The sequence below is a fragment of the Lepidochelys kempii genome, chromosome 1 (genome assembly GCF_965140265.1).
Source record: "Lepidochelys kempii isolate rLepKem1 chromosome 1, rLepKem1.hap2, whole genome shotgun sequence".
In the NCBI taxonomy this organism is placed as follows: domain Eukaryota; kingdom Metazoa; phylum Chordata; order Testudines; family Cheloniidae; genus Lepidochelys; species Lepidochelys kempii.
Genome location: NC_133256.1, coordinates 242,494,466 through 242,516,256, shown reverse-complemented (window position 1 = coordinate 242,516,256; position 21,791 = coordinate 242,494,466). Strand labels below are relative to the sequence as shown.

The following is a 21,791-nucleotide window of genomic DNA, read 5'->3' as shown; positions in this document are numbered from 1 at the left end:
GAGGAAGGCAGAAAAGCACAGGGACCCTGCACCCGTTCTTTTCTTAGGTGTGTGGGGTCACCACTTGCTACACAATTACACATTTCCCATTCCTATCATCCAAAGTTTTCTCATAGGCATCAGGACAGGCAAAAAAAAATCTCTCCCTGACTCCTTTCTTGACCACCATATTTCTCTGTACAACTGTCTTCCTATTCTCCTCTCCTTCCTTCTTTTACATGCTCCCTCTCTTAGTTTTCTCATGTTTTGTTCTTCTCACAATTCTTTATCATCCTTCTCCCTTCATCCGTCCCGCCCCCCATTCTCCACTCTCTTTGAGTGCTACCAGCCGTTTCCTGTGTCTGCGCATCCCAGTGCATTCCTCAGTACCAGATTCATCCGGAAACAGTTCAGACTCACCTTAACAAAATACTTTTTCATAGTACAGCGATAAAAGGTAAATGTACAAAAGTCTGCGAAGAAGGGAATTTCTGGCAGGTCTGAGCATACAGGCCCTAGAGAGAGGTAAATAATAATTAAATTTATTGAAAAACTCCAGTGTTGGACAGTCACTTCTCCTAACCCTCAGTTATAAATCCCAAGACTGGGTGGTCCCCATCTGCCAATAATAAAACTCAGTGCCATCCAGTAACCTCCCAAAGTTTGAGTGGTTAAAACCCCAGCACTGGCTGGTCATCTTCATGACCCACGGTGATTTTAAAAAAAACAAGACAGGATTGTAAGAACATAAGAATGGCTATACTGGGTCAGACCAATTGTCCAGGTAATCCAGTATCCTGTCTTCCAACAATGGCCAGTTGCTGCAAAGGGAATGAACAGACCAGGGTAATTATCGAGTGATCCATAACCTGTCATGCAGTCCGACTGTCTGGCACTCAGAAGTTTAACAACACCCAGAGCATGGGGTTGTGTCCCTGACCATCTTGGCTAATAGTCATTGATGGACCTATCCGCCATGAACTTATCAAATTATTTTTTGAACTCCATTTTACTTTTGGTCTTCACAACTTTTGGTATGCAGATATCTGTGGACTTGCAGGGCTTTACCGAGAACCACAGCAGTGAAAGCAGCAGGATGTCGGGCCACTGCTTGCAGGAGCCAGCACCTTCCATTAACTGCTCCTCCGGTGTGGCTGTACCACCCTCAGCCCCACCCATTGGGGCGGGCACCAGGCTCACCCGCAGCTGTTTCTGGTCGTGCTAGTGTGTGCAAGTGGCTCACATGCTCCCAGACAGGAGTCTCTTCCATGCAGAGGTGTGCATCTCCTGTCCAGGAGCATGTTTCTGTTCAGCAATATCAGTTTGATCATATTACCAAGTGCTACTTTAAAAAGTGATTTAAAATGTGTGACTTTTACCCTGTATTGTGTATCTGCAGGATATGTTGTTTAAATTGCAGGATTTTTTCTGTAAAATCAGTTTTTTCTCATTGCAATCCAATTTTGAACATTTTTATGCATTTATAGTAAGGCTACTTAATTGTTAATGTATCAGACAATTATGATTTAAAAACATAAAGATGGAATTAATTTTTTTTAAAATGGAAAAAATCAGAAAATAATAAATCCAAAAATCCACAATAATAAAACGGATCGTAGGGCCCTATGTTGGCCCTTTTACTGTTTGTGATTTGGCGTATGCATTTAGTTTGATCCTCTATGGTGTTTTTAAATAGTTTCCATGCAGCTTGCAGGCGTTTCACTCTTGTGACTGTTCCTTTTAATTACCATTGAACTAACTCCTCATTTTTGTGTAGTCCCCCCCCTTTTTGAAGTTAAATGCTACTTCTGGTGGGTTTCTTCGGAATGTTTTCCTCCTGCACGGATATTAATTTAGTACATTATGGTCGCTATGACTTAGTGGCTTGGCTATATTGACCTCTTGGACCAAATCCTGTGCTCCACTTGGGGCTAAATCAAGAATTGCCTCTCCCCTTGTGGGTTCCAAGACTAGCTGCTCCAAGAAGCAGTCATTTGGTGTCTAGAAATTTTATCTCTGCATCCTGTCCTCAGATGACATGTACTCAGCCAATGTGGGGATAGTTGAGAGCTCCCATTATTATTGAGTTTTCTGGTTTTAGTAACCTCTCTAATCTCCGTGAGCATTTTGCAGTCGCTGTCACCATCCTGGTCAGGTAATATATTCCTGCTGCTATACTCTTCTTATTCAAACATAGAATCTCTATGGATAAAAATTCCATGTACTATTTGATTTATTGAATATTTTTACTATATTTGACTCTGTGCTTGCTTTCCTATATAGTGTCGCTCTCCCACCAGCATGATCTACTCTTTCCACTTTTTCCACATCCTTTAGTTGTGTCCCTTCATGTGATGTAATTGAATGGGACTATTTCTCTTCAGTTCCTATCTCATAGACTTTAAGGTCAAATGGAACCATCATGATCATCTAGTCTGATCTCCTGCACGGTGCACAGAACCTCACCCCACCCCCTCCTGTAATAGAGCCATAACCTCTGGTTGAATTACTGAGATCCTCAAAACATGACTTCACGTTACAGAGAACCCACCATTTACACTAGTATAAACCTGCAATCATGCTGCAGAGGAAGGTGAAAAACCCTCAGGCTCTCTGCCAATCTGACGTGGGGGAAAATTCCTTCCCAACCCCAAATATGGTGGTCAGTTAGACCCTGAGCATGTGGCCAAGACCTGTCAGGCAGATACCTGGGAAATAATTCTCTGTAGTAATGTAGAGTAACTATATTCTAGTTATATTAGAGAACGCAAGACACATTCTTCAAACTTGCCTTCTCTAATATAAATACATAGTAACATGTAGATAATAACCCTCAAAACCTCTACCAAAACAAAACCCTCCACTGCATATACGTATCCCCCTGGGAAGAGAAGGAAAGATGAAGGGAAAATGACTAAACCCCATCAGCAGATGGCTTCCTCCGCATCCCTGTTATAAACCCAAACACCTAAGGACTCCTTCCCATCTGTCATTTGATCATTCCTAGTGCCAGATGGTCTGAGACCCCAGTCCTTCTGCTTTTGGATGCTGTGGTCAGCCTTACCTTGAGGGATGACTCCATGGTTTTCGTATTGGTCCAATCTCTGGATCAAAGAATTCTGGCAGCCATACAAGGCACGAATGAGGCAGATGGCACTGGTTCGGTAAGGGGCACGAAGAGGTTTGAAGAACTGATCATACTCCTGCTCTGAGAGTGGTGTTCCCATTAGCAATGAGCCCTCATCCTGAAGGTGGACAGCAGAACACCAGCTTGAGAGTACTGCAAAAGAGGAGCAGGAAGGAAGTGAAATGCTGCAGATGACAGACATTGGGGAAAGAATTGCAGGGATGTAGATGTGGGTATAACCTTTCTCTTGGGGATGCGGTCCAGAATTGTGGAAGTGACAATTTCTTGAAAACATGGTGCAGAACTGTAGGATGACCTGACCCTTTGGGAGGAAACCCACCTCCTGGGGATTGGGTCCATAGCTGTGCGAGTGACCCCTTCTCTTGTGAAGGGGGTCCTGAATTATGGGGGAGACCTCTTCTCACCTTTCCTGGGAATGATGGCCAGAATGATGGTTGTGACTCCCTGTTCTGGGACTGGGGCCTTGAATTGTGCTGTTAACTCTCTCCTTCACCTCCCCCTCTTTTTTCCCTGGGAAGGGAATTGTGGGATATTGTTTGCTTTCAAGAATTTGTTCTATAAATCCCCATTCTTGGCAAATGGATCCAGAATCTTCTAGAAAGCAGTGGTGGATGGATTTGTGTGCATGCTCTCTCGGGGATTCATACATTCAATGAACCTGTATATAACACTAAAAAACTTGGAGATATGCACACACACAGACTGCTTTTAAAGAACATTATTAAGGTTCTCCTAGTCTCCTCATCTGGGCTCGCTGTCGAATCCCTGTCTCCCCAGCTAGCATCTCCTACGCCTCTCCCATGCCCTGCACCTAGTCCCAGGCAGTCCAATCTACCCCTCTCCGTGGTTCTTCTGAACTCCGTGTTCCCCATCTCCTCCGAGCCAACTAGCTCCTGGTCCTCCCCTTGTTTCCCTGTACTGCTTCCAGTCCCTGTCTCCTTGCCCCATTAGTCCCAGCCTCCTCCCAGTCCTGGTCTCTTTGCTCGAGCAATCCCGTTTATCTTCTTGCTGCCTCCAGACTGTCTCACTAGACTCTTTGTCCCAGACTACTCCTTTCCCTTTCCTGTGGTCTGACCTTTGTCCACTCGGCATTCTAATGAGACGACTTCATCTTCTGCACGGCCTGGACACCAGCAGGCGTGTGTCATTGACAACACAGGAGAGACAGGCTCCTTACACTCAGTTCCAGTGCTCCGCCTCACTCTAGCCTGCACCATAGCTGGGAGCAGCCATTCCAAGGAACATTTGGCTTTACCCTTGTTGACCTGGGCTGGAGGGAGCATATTCAGTCCCCCTGTGGTGATGGCACATGTGCAGCCAGCTCATGCGTAGGAGCTGGGAGGGGATGACGCGTGCTCAGTGGGGATAGTGCGTATGGCATGTGGTTAGCACTAAGAGCTGTGAGAGGCTTGAGCGTGTTCTGTGAAGACACAAATCTTTGGAGATTTTAGTTGCTGAAATCCAGGAAGTCTCTGCCAAGCCTGTGTGAACAGATTTTTTCAGGGGTTTTTACCTTGGCCATATTTGAGTGGGTTATCACACAGTAGCGCTGGAACATTTTTAATAGTGGGGGTCCTGAAAGCCAGCCCCCTTGCCCCGTCCACTGGACCCCCAAGCTGAGGTCGTCAGCCAGGACCCCAGGGGTGCTGCAGCACCCCCAGTTCCCGTGCCTATGTTTTCACAGGGATGGCAAAGGTACATCCCTGACACAAAGGTTAGCACCCTGCCAATTTCAAGACTGCGCTCCAAAGCACAGGAGCACTAGAGCTTTCCAATGAAAAGGTTACCAGAACATGTGTTGTTCCCTTACGTCTGTTCTCAGAAATGGCTGAACCACTTTGGCGGAAATAAATAAATAAATAAGTTCAGGCTGAGGCAGGCACCCAGTATGGAACATTTCGGCTGAAACCATTAAAGTCTGGCAAAGTTATAAGTAACTGGAAGCAGGGTCTTGTAATGGGAAGCGTCAGGCCCTGCCTGTAATCTGTAGTTCAGCCACCTGCAGTTCTTTTTCTTCTGTTGTAGGATACTGTTCTGACTGATTGCTGTGGCTAAATCTTTTCAACTCTCTGGTCTGCTTCCAGGCTACTGCGTAGAGTTCAATTCTTTTATATAGGAGAACTGGTAACGTTTTTCTGTCTGACCCTGGTCCTTTCAGTGTTGGTTAATGTGGCAGACTGGGGAAAAAAAGCCAGGTGTCGGGTGTTTCTCTAGTTGTGGCTATAAGGCAGGGATCTCAAACTCAAATCACCACAAGGGCCATATGAGGACTAGTACATTGGCCCGAGGACTGCATCACTGACACCCTTCCCCCCGCTGCCCCCGGCCCCGCCCCCACCCCTTCCATAAGGCCCCACCCCTTCTCTGCCCCCATTCCAACCCCTTCCCCAAATCCCCACCTCTTCTCCGCCTTCTCCCCTGAGCGTGCGGGTCCCTGCTCCTCCCCCTTCCCTCCTGGAAAGCACTAAGCGCCACTGGCCGCAGGAAGCACCTGGAGGTAGGCAGAGGATCAGGGACACGGCGTGCTGCGGGGGAGGGGAGCTTGGTGGCTGCAGGAAATAACTCCGGGGGGGTGCGGGGAGCTTGGCGGGCTGCAGCAAATAACTCCGTGGGCCGCGTGTTTGAGACCCCTGCTGTAAGGTGTGTGTTCAAAGTCAACAAATTGGCAGGTTAAAGCATTTGGAAGAAAAGGACTCCAGGAGGCAATGCTCTGTGCAGCCAAGATTTAGATATGGATAATTACAGTCACTGATATGTAAACCCGTCCCCTCCTTCCTAGTTCTGAGGTGCTGAGGTTCCTGATTTGCAATGAGCGAGGCTGGGGAACAGGGGACTCTCCTGTCCCCTATCACAAGTCAGTGTCAGGGATGATGAGAAGTTTCCCTACTCACCAGAAACAATCAGGAAGGCCCATGCTGCTATCTGACACCTCATCTTTCTTGGATTGTATGTGGGTGGGGATGGGAGGAAGTTTGAAGGTTGAACTATGGGAGGTGTTAAAGACCATGGAGGGAGTTCTGGGTTCCTTGCCTATCCCTCACTTTGTTCCTTTTCCTGTTGCTGCTTTTACCTGAGGTGGGTCAGGAGGAGAAGGCGGGGAACTTTATGAGCAGGGTTATTGCTGCAGACCAGTTCCCAATAGCAACTTGATGACATCACAAACTCGGTGACATCACAAACTCTGTCTCCTCTCCCTTTTGCCAATGCACCATTTTACCTTTTCTCTCCTTTATTTCCTCCCTCTCTACATCTCTTTATCTTTCTTTTATGACTGCTGGGGCTATATTATTGTAGAGCCTTCCATGAATCCAGGGGCTGTGCACTGGCTTGTTTGGCTTAAGGAGTGCTGAGTTGCCCATACTGGCTTGTTGTTCGATTTATTATAAGCACCTGCATGCACTATTTAGTTATTGTACTTTCACTAATCTTTTTCTGGCCAAATTCATATTTAATTATTCAGTTATTTAATTAAAGTGGAAAAACTTCAGTAGAAGAGATTGAAAGAGACACACATTAGACTATCCGGGAAAGGGTGGTTAGGGCACTCATCTGACAGACACCTGTTCAAATCCCTTCTCATCAGGCGGAGGGAGGACTTGAACTGATGGTTTCCCACATCATGGGTGAGTGCGCTGATCACTGGGCTAAAGGTTATAATGCGGGGGGGGTGTGCAGATGCTTTGTGTGATGTTAGGCAACCTGAGCATGCTTACTGGATCAGGCTTCCACAGATGACTTAGGCAGATGAATGCTTATTTTCCCTGGATAATGGATCATTCTGGGACTCAGGTGGAAGATGGGCATCCGGATGCCTAGTGTAGGGCAACAGTGCAGGTGCTCTCCTACTTGCCTATCAAGTGCAACTGAAGTGCCGAGCAAGTTTAGGTGCCTATAGGGTTGGACAGCAGCCAAGTGGGAGTTTTGCAGATCACAGTGGCATCTGAAAATGGGACTTAAGTACCTTTGTGGATCCCATCCCAATGCACAATTTTGGAATTCGTCCACCCATGCAGAAAGAATCAGTCTAGAAAATTAAATTACATTCCATGCATTTTTGTAATGTTAATACTCCAGAATGTTGGAAAGAGGAAATAACCAAATTGTGTGGTGTTTTTCACTCCACCAGTGTTTTCTTTTTCTTATGTCTTTCTTATGCAGCCTTGGGATCCATTCCTTGCTTCAGAACTGTGCACGAGAATCTCAACTTTCATTTTAAATGTTCCTATTCCTGGTGGTCATAAAGAAAACCTTGAAAATTAATATAGTCAATTCAGCATTGTCTTCCTAAGTCTGCAGACAGCATGAAACAATAGCTGAGGGGTTTGAACTGCCTCACTCATCTCAAATTGTTAACACTGACAATTTGAATGACAAATGTGAAAAATGTTAACTATTCCATTGCTACTTGTTTAAGCAGAAACAACCAGTTAATGCATTTGTTCCACATTCCAAAGTTTCTTCCCAGGTGAGGAACATTAAATCAATGTAAATGATAAAGGGGCTATTGTACTAATTGTATTATACATTTTCATAATTAATTCATAAAATAACTGGTGGCTTTTTACATGAAGCTGCTACAGAATTTCCAATCTGCTGTGCCAGTGTTGCAGGCAAAATTTAGGTCCAGCTTGTTACAGAATGCATGGGGCTTGGATTATTTTAATTTGGAAAGAAGGTCTAGCCCCTGAAGTGAGGGAAGAGGGATGGTCTACACAGAGGAAAAAAGCCCATTAGAACCCTTTGGTTCTCTACCAGATAAGCAGAAGAGGACTGAAAGAGGAGGAACACTTGATGACTTACAGGGAATGAAGCTAGTGGGGAGAGGAGTGGTTACAGTGGGAATTTCTGAAGGGGGAACCAAGGTTACCACGTTCCTCCCCTGCCCCCTTGCAAAATCTGTCAAGAGCAGGATTTTCTGAGGAAAGGCAAGTGATAGACGTACTCAAGGGGTCGAAGTCCATACTGTAGGCTAGGGACATGTGATCCATGTCATTGCCCAGAGCCACACACAAACCCTTAAACATGGCCTCATGAGTGTGTTGAACCTGTGCTCAGCTAGGATATGGAGTAAAACAACATACGTTGTGCTCTGGGCTGTGCTCCTACCTGCCCACTTTGTAGTGTGGAGGAACCTAAAGCATGTGTTGCTGAGCAAGTGTTTCAATAGAATACCCTTCAAAAATACACTGCACACCCATTCTCTTGCCAGTTTCACCTCACTCCCTTTGTGTTTCTCATTCCACTTCCTGCACATGTACTGGGGGACTTGGGCTTTGGGATTAAAATGTTAGGAAGTGTGGTTTATTTGTGGGGGTTTTCTTTTTCTTTTTGTTTTTTTTAGGCTTCCTCTCTCTCACAAGCACAGGGAATTATTCATGTCTCATTTCTCTTTCTATTCCAGCAAGTGCCAGAGTAGTGAGTAAACTTAAGAAGGGCATTCGTCTTCAGGAAGGTCCTGGGAAAATGAAAACACGTAGCGCATTGTCAAGAAGATTTAGAGGGAATATTTCCCAGACTCCTGACCAAACAGAAGCTTGTGAGAGTCCGGAGGAGTCAGAAAATGAAATCAGAAAATCTCCTGGGAAGAGACAGAGAAAATCCCCTTCCCAAGAAGTAAGTGTCAGGCAACCTGAAGATGATGATCACACTGAAGATAAACCAAACACATCCGACCGTGAGAATGACTCTGTTTTGAGCCCAGGCCTTGTTGAGCAAGAGACAGTGCACGTGGAAGAGAAACCCTATCAGTGTTCTGAATGTGGGAAAAGCTTCAGTCGAAACTCCTATCTTACTCAGCATCAGAGAATCCATGTGGCAGAGAAACCCTTTGGTTGTGGTGAATGTTTGAAAAGCTTCATTCGGAATTCAGACCTGGTTAAACACCAGCGAATCCACACAGGAGAGAAGCCTTATCAATGCAATGAGTGTGAGAAAACCTTCAGTCAGCGGTCAAATGTTATCAGACACCAGAGAACCCACACAGGTGAAAAACACTATAAATGTACAGAATGCGGGAAGAGCTTCAGTCAGAATTCGCACCTCATTGTACACCAAAGAAGCCACAAGGGCGAGAAGCCCTACCGTTGTACTAGATGTGAGAAAAGCTTCAGTGATTGCTCATCGCTTATTATACACAGAAGAATCCACACGGGGGAGAAACCCCGTCAATGTAAAGAATGTGGGAAAAGGTTCCGTGACAGCTCCGCCATAATCCGACACCAGCGAATCCACACGGGAGAGAAACCATACAAATGTGGTGATTGTGGAAAGAGCTTCCGACAGAGCTCATCACTTATTACCCACAGAAGAACGCACACAGGAGAAAAGCCCTACAAATGCTCAGTGTGTGATAAAAGCTTCAGTCAGAGCTCGGCACTTGCGACTCATCACCGAATCCATACAGGAGAAAATCCCTATCGATGTTCTGAATGTGGGAAAACCCGGAGTGATCGTGCCGCACTTATTTCACATCAGAGTGTCCACACACAAGGAAAACCTTACAAGTGTGCTGAATGTGGAGAAAGCTTTAGACGGAGCTCCGCACTTAATGTGCATCTGAGAATCCACAGAGGAGAGAGACCATATACATGTGATGAATGTGGGAGAACCTTCAGACAAAGCTCAGCCCTTGATGCGCATTCGCGAATCCACACAGGAGCAAAACCCTATAAATGTAGTGAATGTGGAAAAAACTTCAGACAGAGCTCAGCACTTAAAGTGCATTTGAGAGTCCACACAGGAAAGAAACCCTATAAATGTATTGCGTGTAGGAAAAGTCTCAGTTTGCGTTCACATCTAGTATAGCAGGGGTGTCCAAACCATGGCTCGTGAACTGCATGCGGCTCTTTTACAATTAAATTGCAGCTCGCAGATCCCCCTCCCCGCATTCTCCATCGACCAGACTGGGGGGGAGCTTGATACCTCTGCCTTTCAGCGGGATGGTGGGGTAGGGCCTTCTGCCCAGAGGGGAGGGGGTCTCAGGGCTTCAGCCCTGTGGGGCATGCCTGCTGGGTTTAGGGCTTTAGCAGAAGTGGGGTTGAAGCCCCAAGACCCTGTAAGGTGCCTCCCATGGGGCTGAAGCCCAGAGCCCCAGCAGCTCTCAAACTTCTGAAGATTGTCAAATGTGGCTCAGAGGGTCAAAGTAAGTTTGGCCACCCCTGTAGTATAGGATTAGAGTGGCAATATGGAACAGAAAGCAGTAGCAGACATTGGTTATTTGGGGTATATAAAAAGGAGTGAGGCCCAGATTCAGAAAGGAGTCTAAGTTTCAGTTTTCGGCACTGCTGCAAACCACGCACGCCACCGCCCCCCCCCCCCCCCCCCCAGTAAGCTGCTGCTTAACTCTACAGGCACCTAATTCATTTGGCACCTAAATTTTCAATGTAACCATCTCCTAGTCACATAAGTGTCGGCCTCTGGGTATGCACCCTGCCACCTCACTGGAAGCATTTGGACACCTAAACACCAGCGTGATGCTTGGAGCAGGGGAAATTGGGTGATCCTCCTACCTTGCCTGCAGAGCCCATGCCAGTAGGCATATTCTGAGCAGACCTAGCAGATTCGGGCTACATTCAAAATCCTGATGGAGTAGGAGAAGCCTCCTCCCCTATAACTTTTAGCCTAGTGGTTAAAACACTTACCCAGGAACAAGTGGAACAGCTTCAACATGAGAGATTGAGGACACCCCACATCAGAGTTAGGGATGTAAAATATTAAACTGTTAACTGGTAAGCACTAGTCTTACCGGTTAACCCACCCTAACCGTTACCCCCAGCTGCAGCCCCGGGCCAGCCAGAGAGGCCCCAGCCCGGCCGGAGCGGCCCCTCTGCCTATAATTGGTTAACCGATTAAATGATATTTCAATCATTTTAACGGTTAACTTTTTAAACAATATTTACACCCCTAATCAGAATATCCCATAGCCCAGTGGTTTGGGCCTTTTCCTCAGAGATAGGAGATCTCTGTTCAAATACCTTCTTCCCTTCAAGCAGAGGAGGGGAATTGAACTGGGCATGAGTGTGGAGAAACAAGAGTGGAAGAGAGCTGGCTGTTGGACTGATCATTCTGATATCAAAGAGAGGTGGTTGATGCTAGAAAATGGGGGTATTCTGGAATGAATGAGTGAATTGTGGGGAGCTGAGTGCTAGTGGAGTGGGTTGTTTTATAGATTGTGTGGAGGAGGTGTAATGTGGATGTGAGGGATGGGGTGCTGGGTGCTGGATAATTTGGGGATAGGGAGTGGGGATTTGTGGTAGAATAGAAAGGGAGATTTTTTTAGATTTTTATCTTATTTTATTTACATACAAGAAGGTTAAAATAATTTCCAGATTGGTTCTCAGCCACACCTTCAGTTTACTACAAATTGTAAGCAGTCCTGGGGATGTCATCTCTTCTTGAACTGTGGATGGCAAAGTAATCTGTTTTTGGTGACTCTCACTGAACATAAATCAGTAATGTCACCAGATTTTAGACACGGGATTTGGGTTATTCCCTTTCTTTGATCTTAAAGATGGGAGCTCTGTCTGTTGTTCTTCCTCTTTCCAAGAGATTTATGGTAGGACTTCAGAGTTCTGAACTGACCAGTTAACACATCTCATTTGGAACCAGAAGTACACAATCAGGCAGCAGTGGGTGCGGGAAGCAAGTACTGTACTGTGTTAAACGTAAACTACTAAAAAAAGGGAAAGCAGCATTTTTCTTCTGCATAGTAAAGCTTCAAAGATGTATTAAGTCAATGTTCAGTTGTAAACTTTTGAAAGAACAACCATAATGTTTTGTTCAGAATTACAAACAAACTCCATTCCCAAGGTGTTCGTAACTGTGAGGTTCTACTGTATTCAGTTTAAAGGACTCTTACCTCCATAAGCAAAAATCAGGAGACACACTGAAATCAAAGTGAAGTGGCTGCTCTCAAAGAGGATGGATACATAAACACTTTCACAGTGAGTGCTATCCATCTTTTCCTCCCTGGCAGCATCTCTAGAATATGTCTCTTCTCATTGAAACACCTTTAGCATGTAGAGCGGGAGACTAACAAAACCTAGACAATAATGTAACCTTCTAATTTAAACAAAACAAAAGAAGCTTTTGGATGTCCTAGCTATACCCATTTCACATTTTGGGTTCCCATGGAAGCCAGAGACTGTTTCCAGTTTTCTAGTCCTTTTGGTAATGCAATACTTTTGTTCCTTCTTTAACTAGTTACTGCTAGTAAAATGCTTTTAACATATAAAGCACTACATAATTGCTCACAATGGTAATTACTTTTATTACTATGTTAATGTTTCCATATTACATAAAACCTCTCTCCATATTGTATATTACTATTATTGTTTCACTTGTTACTGTCAACAGTATTTCCATATTATATAAAACCTCTTTTCTCCCTATTGTCCCATCTTTTGTTCTTGAATGTATTTCAGGTGGGGCAAAATCCTGGCCTCATTGAGGTCAGTGGCAAAATTCACATTAACTTCAGAGGGTCAGGAATTCATCCCTGGAGTACTTCATAAAATATTATATAAAGAAGAGATACAATAGTCCTATATGAGGAGGTTTTATTTCTGTGGAATGGGAGATTCAGTTTTTTGGAGAGGTATAGGATGTGCTGAATTCTGCCTCATGTAATTTTATACATGAATGATATGTCACCATATCTGAACAAAGGCAACACAAACAGAAAATGTTTAAAGCAAGGCAATGAAGAATCAGAGGAGCTTTCCATATGAGAAGAGATTTAAAGGGCTAGGACTGTTAAGTTTGAGAAGAGTGAGAGAGAATACAATAGAATTTCATAAAATGTGAAGGCTCCCATTTATTTGTCCCTTAATAGATTCATAGATTCATAGATATTTAGGTCAGAAGGGACCATTATGATCATCTAGTCTGACCTCCTGCACAATGCAGGCCACAGAATTTCACCCACCACTCCTAAAAAAGACCTCACACCTATATCTGTGCTATTGAAGTCCTCAAATTGTAGTTTGAAGACCTCAAGGAGCAGAGAATCCTCCAGCAAGTGACCCGTGCCCCATGCTACAGAGGAAGGCGAAAAACCTCCAGGGCCTTCCAATCTGCCCTGGAGGAAAATTCCTTCCCGACCCCAAATATGGCGATCAGCTAAACCCTGAGCATATGGGCAAGATTCATCAGCCAGATACTACAGAAAATTCTTTCCCGGGTAACTTGGATCTTACCCCATCTAAAAACCCATCACAGGCCATTGGGCCTATTTACCATGAATATTTAATTACCAAAACCATGTTATCCCATCATACCATCTCCTCCATAAACTTATCGAGTTTAATCTTAAAGCAAGATAGATCTTTTGCCCCCACTACTTCCCTCGGAAGGCTATTCCAAAACTTCACTCCTCTGATGGTTAGAAACCTTCGTCTAATTTCTAATCTAAATTTCCTAGTGGCCAGTTTATATCCATTTGTTCTTGTGTCCACATTGGTACTGAGTTTAAATAATTCCTCTCCCTCTCTGGTATTTATCCCTCTGATATATTTATAGAGAGCAATCATATCTCCCCTCAACCTTCTTTTAGTTAGGCTAAACAAGCCAAGCTCCTTGAGTCTCCTTTCATAAGACAAGTTTTCCATTCCTCGGATCATCCTAGTAGCCCTTCTCTGTACCTGTTCCAGTTTGAATTCATCCTTCTTAAACATGGGAGACCAGAACTGTACACAGTATTCCAGGTGAGGTCTCACCAGTGCCTTATATAACGGTACTAAAACCTCCTTATCCCTACTGGAAATACCTCTCCTGATGCATCCCAAGACGACATTAGCTTTTTTCACAGCCATATCACATTGGCAGTTCATAGTCATCCTATGATCAACCAATACTCCAAGGTCCTTTTCCTCCTCTGTTACTTCTAGTTGATGCGTCCCTAGCTTATAACTAAAAGTCTTGTTATTAATCCCTAAATGCATGACCTTACACTTCTCACTATTAAATTTCATCCTATTCCTATTACTCCAGTTTACAAGGTCATCCAGATCCTCCTGTAGGGTATCCCTGTCCTCTAAATTAGCAATACCTCCCAGCTTTGTATCATCTGCAAACTTTATTAGCACACTCCCACTTTTTGTGCCCAGGTCAGTAATAAAAAGATTAAATAAGATTGGTCCCAAAACTGATCCTTGAGGAACTCCACTGGTAACCTCCCTCCAACTTGACAGTTCACCTTTCAGTAGGACCCGTTGTAGTCTCCCCTTTAACCAATTCCCTATCCACCTTTCAATTTTCCTATTGATGCCCATCTTATCCAATTTAACTAATAATTCCCCATGTGGCACAGTATCAAACGCCTTACTAAAATCTAAGTAAATTAGATCCACTGCGTTTCCTTTATCTAAAAAATCTGTTACTCTCTCAAAGAAGGAGATCAGGTTGGTTTGGCACGATCTACCTTTTGTAAAACCATGTTGTATTTTGTCCCATTTACCATTGACTTCAATGTCCTTAACTACCTTCTCCTTCAAAATTTTTTCCAAGACCTTGCATACTACAGATGTCAAACTAACAGGCCTATAATTACTTGGATCACTTTTTTTCCCTTTCTTAAAAATAGGAACTATGTTAGCAATTCTCCAACCATACGGTACAACCCCTGAGTTTACAGATTCATTAAAAATTCTTGCTAATGGGCTTGCAATTTCTTGTGCCAATTCTTTTAATATTCTTGGATGAAGATTATCTGGGCCCCCCGATTTAGTCCCATTAAGCTGTTTGAGTTTCGCTTCTACCTCAGATATGGTGATGTCTACCTCCATATCCTCATTCCCATTTATCATGCTACCATTATCCCTAAGATCCTCTTTAGTCTTATTAAAGACTGAGGCAAAGTATTTGTTTAGATATTGGGCCATGCCTAGATTATCCTTGACCTCCACTCCATCCTCAGTTTTTAGCGGTCCCACTTCTTCTTTCTTTGTTTTCTTCCTATTTATATGACTATAGAACCTTTTACTATTGGTTTTAATTCCCTTTGCAAGGTCCAACTCTACTTGACTTTTAGCCTGTCTCACTTTATCCCTACATATTCTGACCTCAATAAGGTAGCTTTCCTTACTGATCCCTCCCTTCTTCCACTCCCTATATGCTTTCTGCTTTTTCTTAATTACCTCTCTAAGATGCTTGCTCATCCAGCTTGGTCTACAACTCCTGCCTATGAATTTTTTCCCCTTTCTTGGGATGCAGGCTTCCGATAGCTTCTGCAGCTTTAATTTAAAATAATCCCAGGCCTCCTCTACCTTTAAACCCATAAATTCTTCAGTCCAATCCACTTCCCTAACTAATTTCCTTAATTTTTGAAAGTCAGCCCTTTTGAAATCAAAAACCCTAGTTGCAGATTTATTTTTGTTAATCCTTCCATTCAATTTGAACTGAATTAGCTCATGATCACTTGAGCCAAGATTATCCCCTACAACCATTTCCTCTATGAGGTCCTCATTACTCACCAAGACCAAATCTAAAATGGCATCCCCTCTAGTCGGTTCAGCAACTACTTGCTGAAGGAATCCATCAGCTATCGCATCTAGGAAAATCTGAGCCCTATTATTATTACTAGCACTCGTCCTCCAGTCTATATCTGGGAAGTTAAAGTCTCCCATGATCACACAGTTTCCATTAGTATTTACTTTATTAAAAACATTAAAAAGGGCTCTATCCATATCCAAATTAGATCCCGGCGGTCTATAGCACACCCCAAGCACTATCCCAGGGGAGGCTCTAATAGTTTTCTTCCCCAATTTAATTGTTGCCCAGACAGACTCAGTCATATCCATTTCATCACTTCTTATTTCTTTACATTCTATCTCATCATTGATATACAGTGCTACTCCACCACCTTTACCTTTATTTCGGTCTTTCCTAAACAGCACATACCCTTCAATACCTGTAGCCCAGTCATGACTACTATTCCACCAGGTCTCTGTTATACCTATAATATCTGGTTTCACTTCCTGCACCAGTAACTCTAGTTCCTCCATTTCGTTACCTAGGCTCCTTGCATTAGTGTACAAACATCTTAATTTTTGCTGTTTGGCCTCACTCACATTCTGTACCCTATTAGGCACGGTTATTTTACTACCAGTATAACCTATTAGACTTGTATCTACACTGCCCTTCCTCCTACCTACAGCTGTATCCACTCTTACTTCATTTTCTTTCCACTCTATGCTAAATTCTGGCGTGGAGATTACCTGGACATCTCCCAACCATCTCCCCCAAATTCCTAGTTTAAAGCTCTCTTAATCAGTTGTGCCAGCCTCCATCCTAGAAGTCTATTTCCTTCCCTACTCAGATGAAGTCCATCCCGAGAGAACTGTCCTCTATCCATGAATGCCTCCCAATGGCCATACATCCCAAAGCCCTCCTTATAGCACCACTGCCTAAGCCATCTATTGATAGTCATAATCTTGTCACACCTTTGTTGCCCTTCTCTAGGAACAGGCAGAATCCCACTAAAGATCACCTGAGCCTCAATTTCCTTAAGCGTCCTCCCCAGCCTAGCATAGTCTCCCTTAATACTTTCCAGCGAGAATCTAGCCGTATCATTTGTTCCCACATGAAGGATAATTAGGGGATTCTTTCCCGCTCCCTTTAGAATCCTTTTCAACCTCAGGTCTACATCCCGTATCTTAGCACCTGGAAGACAGCACACCCTCCTATTTTCTGGATCAGCTCTGGTTACAGGCCTATCTATTCTTCTCAGTAAAGAGTCCCCAATCACATAGACCTGCCTTTTCCTAGTGACGGTGCTATTCTCCAGTCTATCCCCTGTTCCCTCTGGCTGCAAGTTTTTTCCATTCCCATTCTCCCTTGTAATCCTTTTTAACCCATCCTGTATCCTCCTGGGGCTCATATTTGGTGTCATCTCCATTAACTCTTCCCCTTTTCCTATAGGACTAACCGCTTTTCTCTTCTTCCTTGCCCTGTCACCTTCAGTGACTACCTGCTGAGCCCCTTCTTCATTTTCCAACTCTGCAAACCTATTCTGAAGCTCTATTTCTCCTTCACTAGCCCGTCTTTTCCTCTGCCTAGTTCTTTTAGTCACATGCTTCCACTGACCACTTTCCTCACCCAGTCTCCCCTCAGAATTCCCTAGTCCTGCTTCCATCTGCAAGTCTGAGCTTTTCCCTTCAGATACCTCATGTCTTTGCTCCATAATCTGCTCAAACCCCTTCCTAAACTCTACCAGACTTTCCACCTGCATCTCCAAACCTCTGATCTTTTCCTCCATCAGCTCTATCAGACGGCATTTCATGCAGACAAAACTCTTACCAGGTGCCCCCTCCAGGATCATGTACATACCACAGCTTCCACATCCAGTCATCTTCATTGTGTCATCTGCTACATGGGTCACTCCCACTGCCACCTCTGAATCTGTCATAGCCTTCCCACCTAAATCCTGTTAATCTGGGAAACACAAACCACACCAAAACACCACCACCCACAGCAAAACCAAAGGACAATAATACAAGGACAAGGGAACATTCAGTGAAATTAAAAGGTAGCAAATATAAAATGGATACAAGTTTTTTTTTAAGGCAATGTATACTCTGTGGCATTCATGGCTAAAGAATAACCAAAGAATAATAACTAAAGAATAACTGTATGAAAGAGCTTAGTAAATGTAAAAAAAGGAGAGGATGGGGGCGAGGAAGATTTAGGCATTTGTGAATGAAAACAGCATCTGGGAGGATAAAAACCAGCTGGTGTAGGGAAAAAATCTTCCCCATGATATGCTATTGCACAATTAGATGGATAGTATGTTTCAAACCTTCCTTTTGAGCATCTGGCATGAGCCACTGTTGTTACCTGTCAGCATAGTGTTCTTGGGGAACCAGGGCGCAGTACTTAGCCTGTCTGACTCACGAAAGACCTCCCCCCGCAGCCTCTTCTTGAACCAAAGCCGATCAGAAGAAAGACTTACAAAAAACAATGAAAAGGCAGTGGGAGACAAACCTGAACTTCTGGAACAAGGATTAAGGAAACTCCCCTAGCCTCATTTGCATCAAAGATGGGACAGGGAGGCATCTCCATTAGCATACAGGATGGAGAACAGATTCCAAGGCAAGAACCACATGGAACTCTGGGACTACGGAAGCACTGCCTGATGGGGGATTTCTGCTCCAGATGTTAATGAACCCATGCCTGCACACATCCAACTCAGTGGTTATCAGACCAATTCTAGTAATAAATCCTTTCTTGGTATCCAAAATACTGAAGCCCCCTAATTTCATTGTGAGCTCCCTCCAAGGAATACGGCCGATAGCCAGGAATGACCAGTTCCTATTGTCTAGTCTGAACAAAACAACTTTGGTATACTTCCTTGAGCCATCAGTTTACCCATAAACAAATCTAGTGTTCTCCCTTAAACCATTGTTGTTTTCCTAACCCATGCTCAAGTAAGTGTTCTGATGCCTGGATCCAAAATTTGAATCTGTTCCATTGGGACTTCATCTTCTGCTGACTGATCATGCTGGGGGCTCTGCCTGTCTCCTGCACTCCAGACCCTCAGCTACCATTACCATCTGGGACCCCTAATCGATTCAAGTGTCAGGGAATGATGAGAACCCAGCTCTCTCTCTAGGTATAACCTTCTGACCATGACTTGTGTGATCAGTTATTTCTAAACCTGACTTTTATAATCAAATTTAAGTTATATTTAATACTATAATTGTTTTGCTTGTTTGGCTCCCCTGTGGTTATTACCTGGCAATAAATAACTTTCATGGTTAAGCTGGTTGCTTCCCTCCCTCCCCTCCCCTCCCCTGGGTGTTTTTTGGCTTCCTCATTCACTCTGCAGCAACGCTCCTTGTATCTAACTAAAGGTCCCTGCAGCACCCAAAAATCCTGTAGGGTTTACTCAAGTGGGTTACTACCAGAACAACTGTAACGTGAAAGTGGGGATAGGGACGTGCTGAACCTGGTACATATGAGGGTGGCAGCTTGGAAGTGCTGCTCGACCCAGTCTGCTGAGTTCAGGGGCATATGAGGGTGCCAGATTGAAAGCGCTGCTCCCCCCTGCCTGCTCAGGCGCACTCTATTCCAGTACGGTGCTGTGGCATATGAGGGTAAGAGCTTGGAGATGCTGTTCGACCCCGCCTGCTGAATCCAAGGGCCTGTGAGGGTGACAGCTTGGAAATGCTGCTTGACCCCGCCTGCTGAGTCCAGGGACATAGCAGGGGTCAGCTTGGGAGTGCTGATTAACCCGGTCCTCTCAGACACACGCTATTAATGTGTGTGTGTTCATCTGATTCTGGGGCTGGAAGAACCCAGCCCTGGGGAACCTAGCTCCTGCAGGATAGCACCATTGGGAGGGAACTTGCAGCAGGGAGAAATAGAGCTCTATGAGAACACAAGTAGTACATCGATAGAAGTACAGAACTCCATCCCAAGAATAACCCTAATAAATGAGCATACCCCAAAGTAACAGGCAAATCTGGTAACACTGTTGTAGCTGGGCTATCAGACTAAACTGATCCATTAGTCTGTTCTAGTGCTCCTTGCAACTGAGACAGAAATCTGTATACTTTATTAGGTATGTCTACTCAGACCAAGGAAGTGAGCCTCACAGCTTAAGTCAGGCTAACAGGGTTCACACTGGCACTCTAGAAATAGCTCTGTAAACAGCACTTTGAAATTACAGCTTGGTTTCTGAAGCACAGGAAGGGTGGGTAAGCTTCACAGCCTCATCTACACAGCTAGCTTGAGTCTCTTGACTGGGCTGGGAGGCTTACTTCAGGAGGGTTTGGAGACATACTCTTTGGGTATGTCTACACTGTAATGTACACCCAGGCTCAAGCCTAACCCCCTTTGCATCTACACTGCAATTTGTGCTAACCCAGGCTTCAGATCCAATGTCCCAGGACCCTGCAGAGCTGGAGGGTCTGAGCTTGAGTTAAACTGGGACCCAGGATCTGAGCTCTATTGCTCTGCAGTGTAGCTGCAGCCCTGCTTGATTCAGGTCCTGGGAGTCAGCTGGAAGTATCCCACAATTCCATAGGACAACTGCCTTAATTCTCTCTAGCTCAGTGGCTTTTGAACTTCATTGCACCATGACCCCCTTCTGACAACAAATATTACTACATGACCCGAGGCGGGACCGAAGTCTCACCCCCCCTGAGCACCACCAACGGGGGGGGGGGAGTTGGAGCAAAATCAAACCTCAGGGCTTTAGCCCCAGGCAGGGGGCCTCTAATCTGAGCTCCACAGCCCAAGGCCTGAAGCCCTTGGCTCATCTTTGGCCTCAGTCGTGCTCAGGTTTTGGCCGCAGGTCTCAGCAAGTCTAACACCAGTCCTGAACCCCATTAAAACAGGGTCCTGACCCACTTTGGGGTTCTGACCCAGTTTGAGAACCCTGCTGTAGCTCAACAATCTACAATCCACTCTACTTAAGGTGGAAGTCAGTCATGCTTTGCAAACAGCCAACAGTTCTGGTCAGCATTCCTTTTCTAATCACTCATCTGCAAGCACACTATCAGCCGTCCTCCTGGGTTTGCAGTGGGGAGTGAAGCAAAATGTAAGTGCAGGCTGGACAGTAAAGTTGTCCCATAGTACACCATGGTCCTAGGGCTAGAGCAGCCACATTTTGGGAGAGAGGAGTGGTTATTTTGACTCGGGTCTGTCACCGCCCTGGGGATGCCAGAGCCCTAGTTTTGAGCATGGGTTAGAAAAGTCTTAACAAATGGTTAAAGTACAACATAGATGCTCAAGCCCAGGGTTCCCCCTCACAGGTCACCTGACGCAGGTCTCACTAACCCTGATCTTACATTGCAGCGTAGCCTTTGGGGCCAGTGGACATAGATCATCTAGTCCTCCCTCGCCCTCAGCAGCTAATACAGTCTCTGCTGCCTGCTGTTATTGCACAGGGTCTGCCTAACTGCTGTCCTAAATCCTTCCTTGGCCTAAATAGCCACATAACCGAAACTACACAATCAACTACATAATCCATGAGTAATCTGAAAAAAACCCCTTCCTCAGCCAGTATTAAATCCGTTTGTCCCGCTCTCCCCCCTCCCGATCCTGATTCCTGTGGTTTGAGTTCTCATTTCATCGCCTGTTCCCTCTATTCCCCCTCTTTCCTGTTGTTTTTCCCTCTCCCTTTTATTCCCCCCTCCTCCTCCCCAAATCTCACCAGCTCTTCCACAGCCTCTCCCCCCCGCTTCCTCTGCCCGTTCCCCCAGCAAGGGGCCCTGCCCAGGTCGCACTAACGGAGCGATTTAACGCCTGCTGCTCTGGGGGTTAATCTCAGGCTGCAGGCGGTGACCCGGGGCCGCTGCGCGGCGGGACTTAGCCGGAAGGACTCGGGTAGCGGGCGCGCGCCACGGGCCACGAGAGGAGGCGCGCGGCGGCCTGCGCCGAAGACCGGGGAGGGAGGGGGAGGAGCAGGAGCACCGACCCCGGACGGAGCGTGGGGTTTGGTTGAGTCTTCCTGTGCGAGAGGCGTTGGACGTCGACGCTGGAACGAGGCCGACGTGACGTGTGGTGGCGGTAGATGCAGGGGGCGGGGCCGAGGCCGCCCCGCGCCGTTGGCGCTTCGTTCGAAGTGGACCCTTCGGTGGCGGGTCTGGCGCGGGCTCCTGAGGAGCGCGCGGGGTGGATGATGGAGCCCGAGCGCGGGGCGGGGGCTCTGCCGGGCACGGAG

The 21,791-nt window shown here is 45.5% G+C and overlaps 3 protein-coding genes and 1 long non-coding RNA gene across 12 annotated transcripts in view; 3 read left to right on the top strand and 1 right to left on the bottom strand.

The window, feature by feature from the left end:
• LOC140901777 (uncharacterized) overlaps positions 1–7,279 on the top strand; it is a 13,710-nt gene extending 6,431 nt beyond the window's left edge. The window contains exon 4 of the long non-coding RNA XR_012155974.1: positions 1,022–7,279. This is a non-coding gene — a long non-coding RNA (uncharacterized lncRNA). The remainder of the gene's footprint in view (positions 1–1,021) is intronic.
• LOC140901774 (uncharacterized) overlaps positions 1–13,397 on the top strand; it is a 33,836-nt gene extending 20,439 nt beyond the window's left edge. The window contains exon 4 of the mRNA XM_073321258.1: positions 8,846–13,397. Within this exon, the coding sequence (XP_073177359.1) occupies positions 8,846–9,931 (1,086 nt within the window). The 3' untranslated portion in view covers positions 9,932–13,397. The remainder of the gene's footprint in view (positions 1–8,845) is intronic.
• ACRBP (acrosin binding protein) overlaps positions 1–21,711 on the bottom strand; it is a 24,290-nt gene extending 2,579 nt beyond the window's left edge. The window contains exons 1-3 of one of the 4 annotated variants that reach the window (XM_073321243.1): positions 21,282–21,711; positions 3,044–3,259; positions 400–494 (exon numbers count right to left, since the gene is read on the bottom strand). In XM_073321243.1, coding sequence (XP_073177344.1) covers positions 400–494; positions 3,044–3,206 — 258 coding nt within the window. In that variant the 5' untranslated portion in view covers positions 3,207–3,259; positions 21,282–21,711. Of the gene's footprint in view, positions 1–399; positions 495–3,043; positions 3,260–3,346; positions 5,452–17,452; positions 18,901–21,281 lie in introns of those variants that run through there. The other 3 variants (XM_073321222.1, XM_073321232.1, XM_073321216.1) reach the window with 3 other exon arrangements.
• The window catches only part of DDX11 (DEAD/H-box helicase 11), a 36,677-nt gene continuing 36,324 nt past the window's right edge, over positions 21,439–21,791 (top strand). For 2 of the 6 annotated variants that reach the window (XM_073321088.1, XM_073321097.1), the window contains exon 1: positions 21,462–21,791. In XM_073321088.1, coding sequence (XP_073177189.1) covers positions 21,642–21,791 — 150 coding nt within the window. In that variant the 5' untranslated portion in view covers positions 21,462–21,641. The other 4 variants (XM_073321126.1, XM_073321078.1, XM_073321116.1 and 1 more) reach the window with 4 other exon arrangements.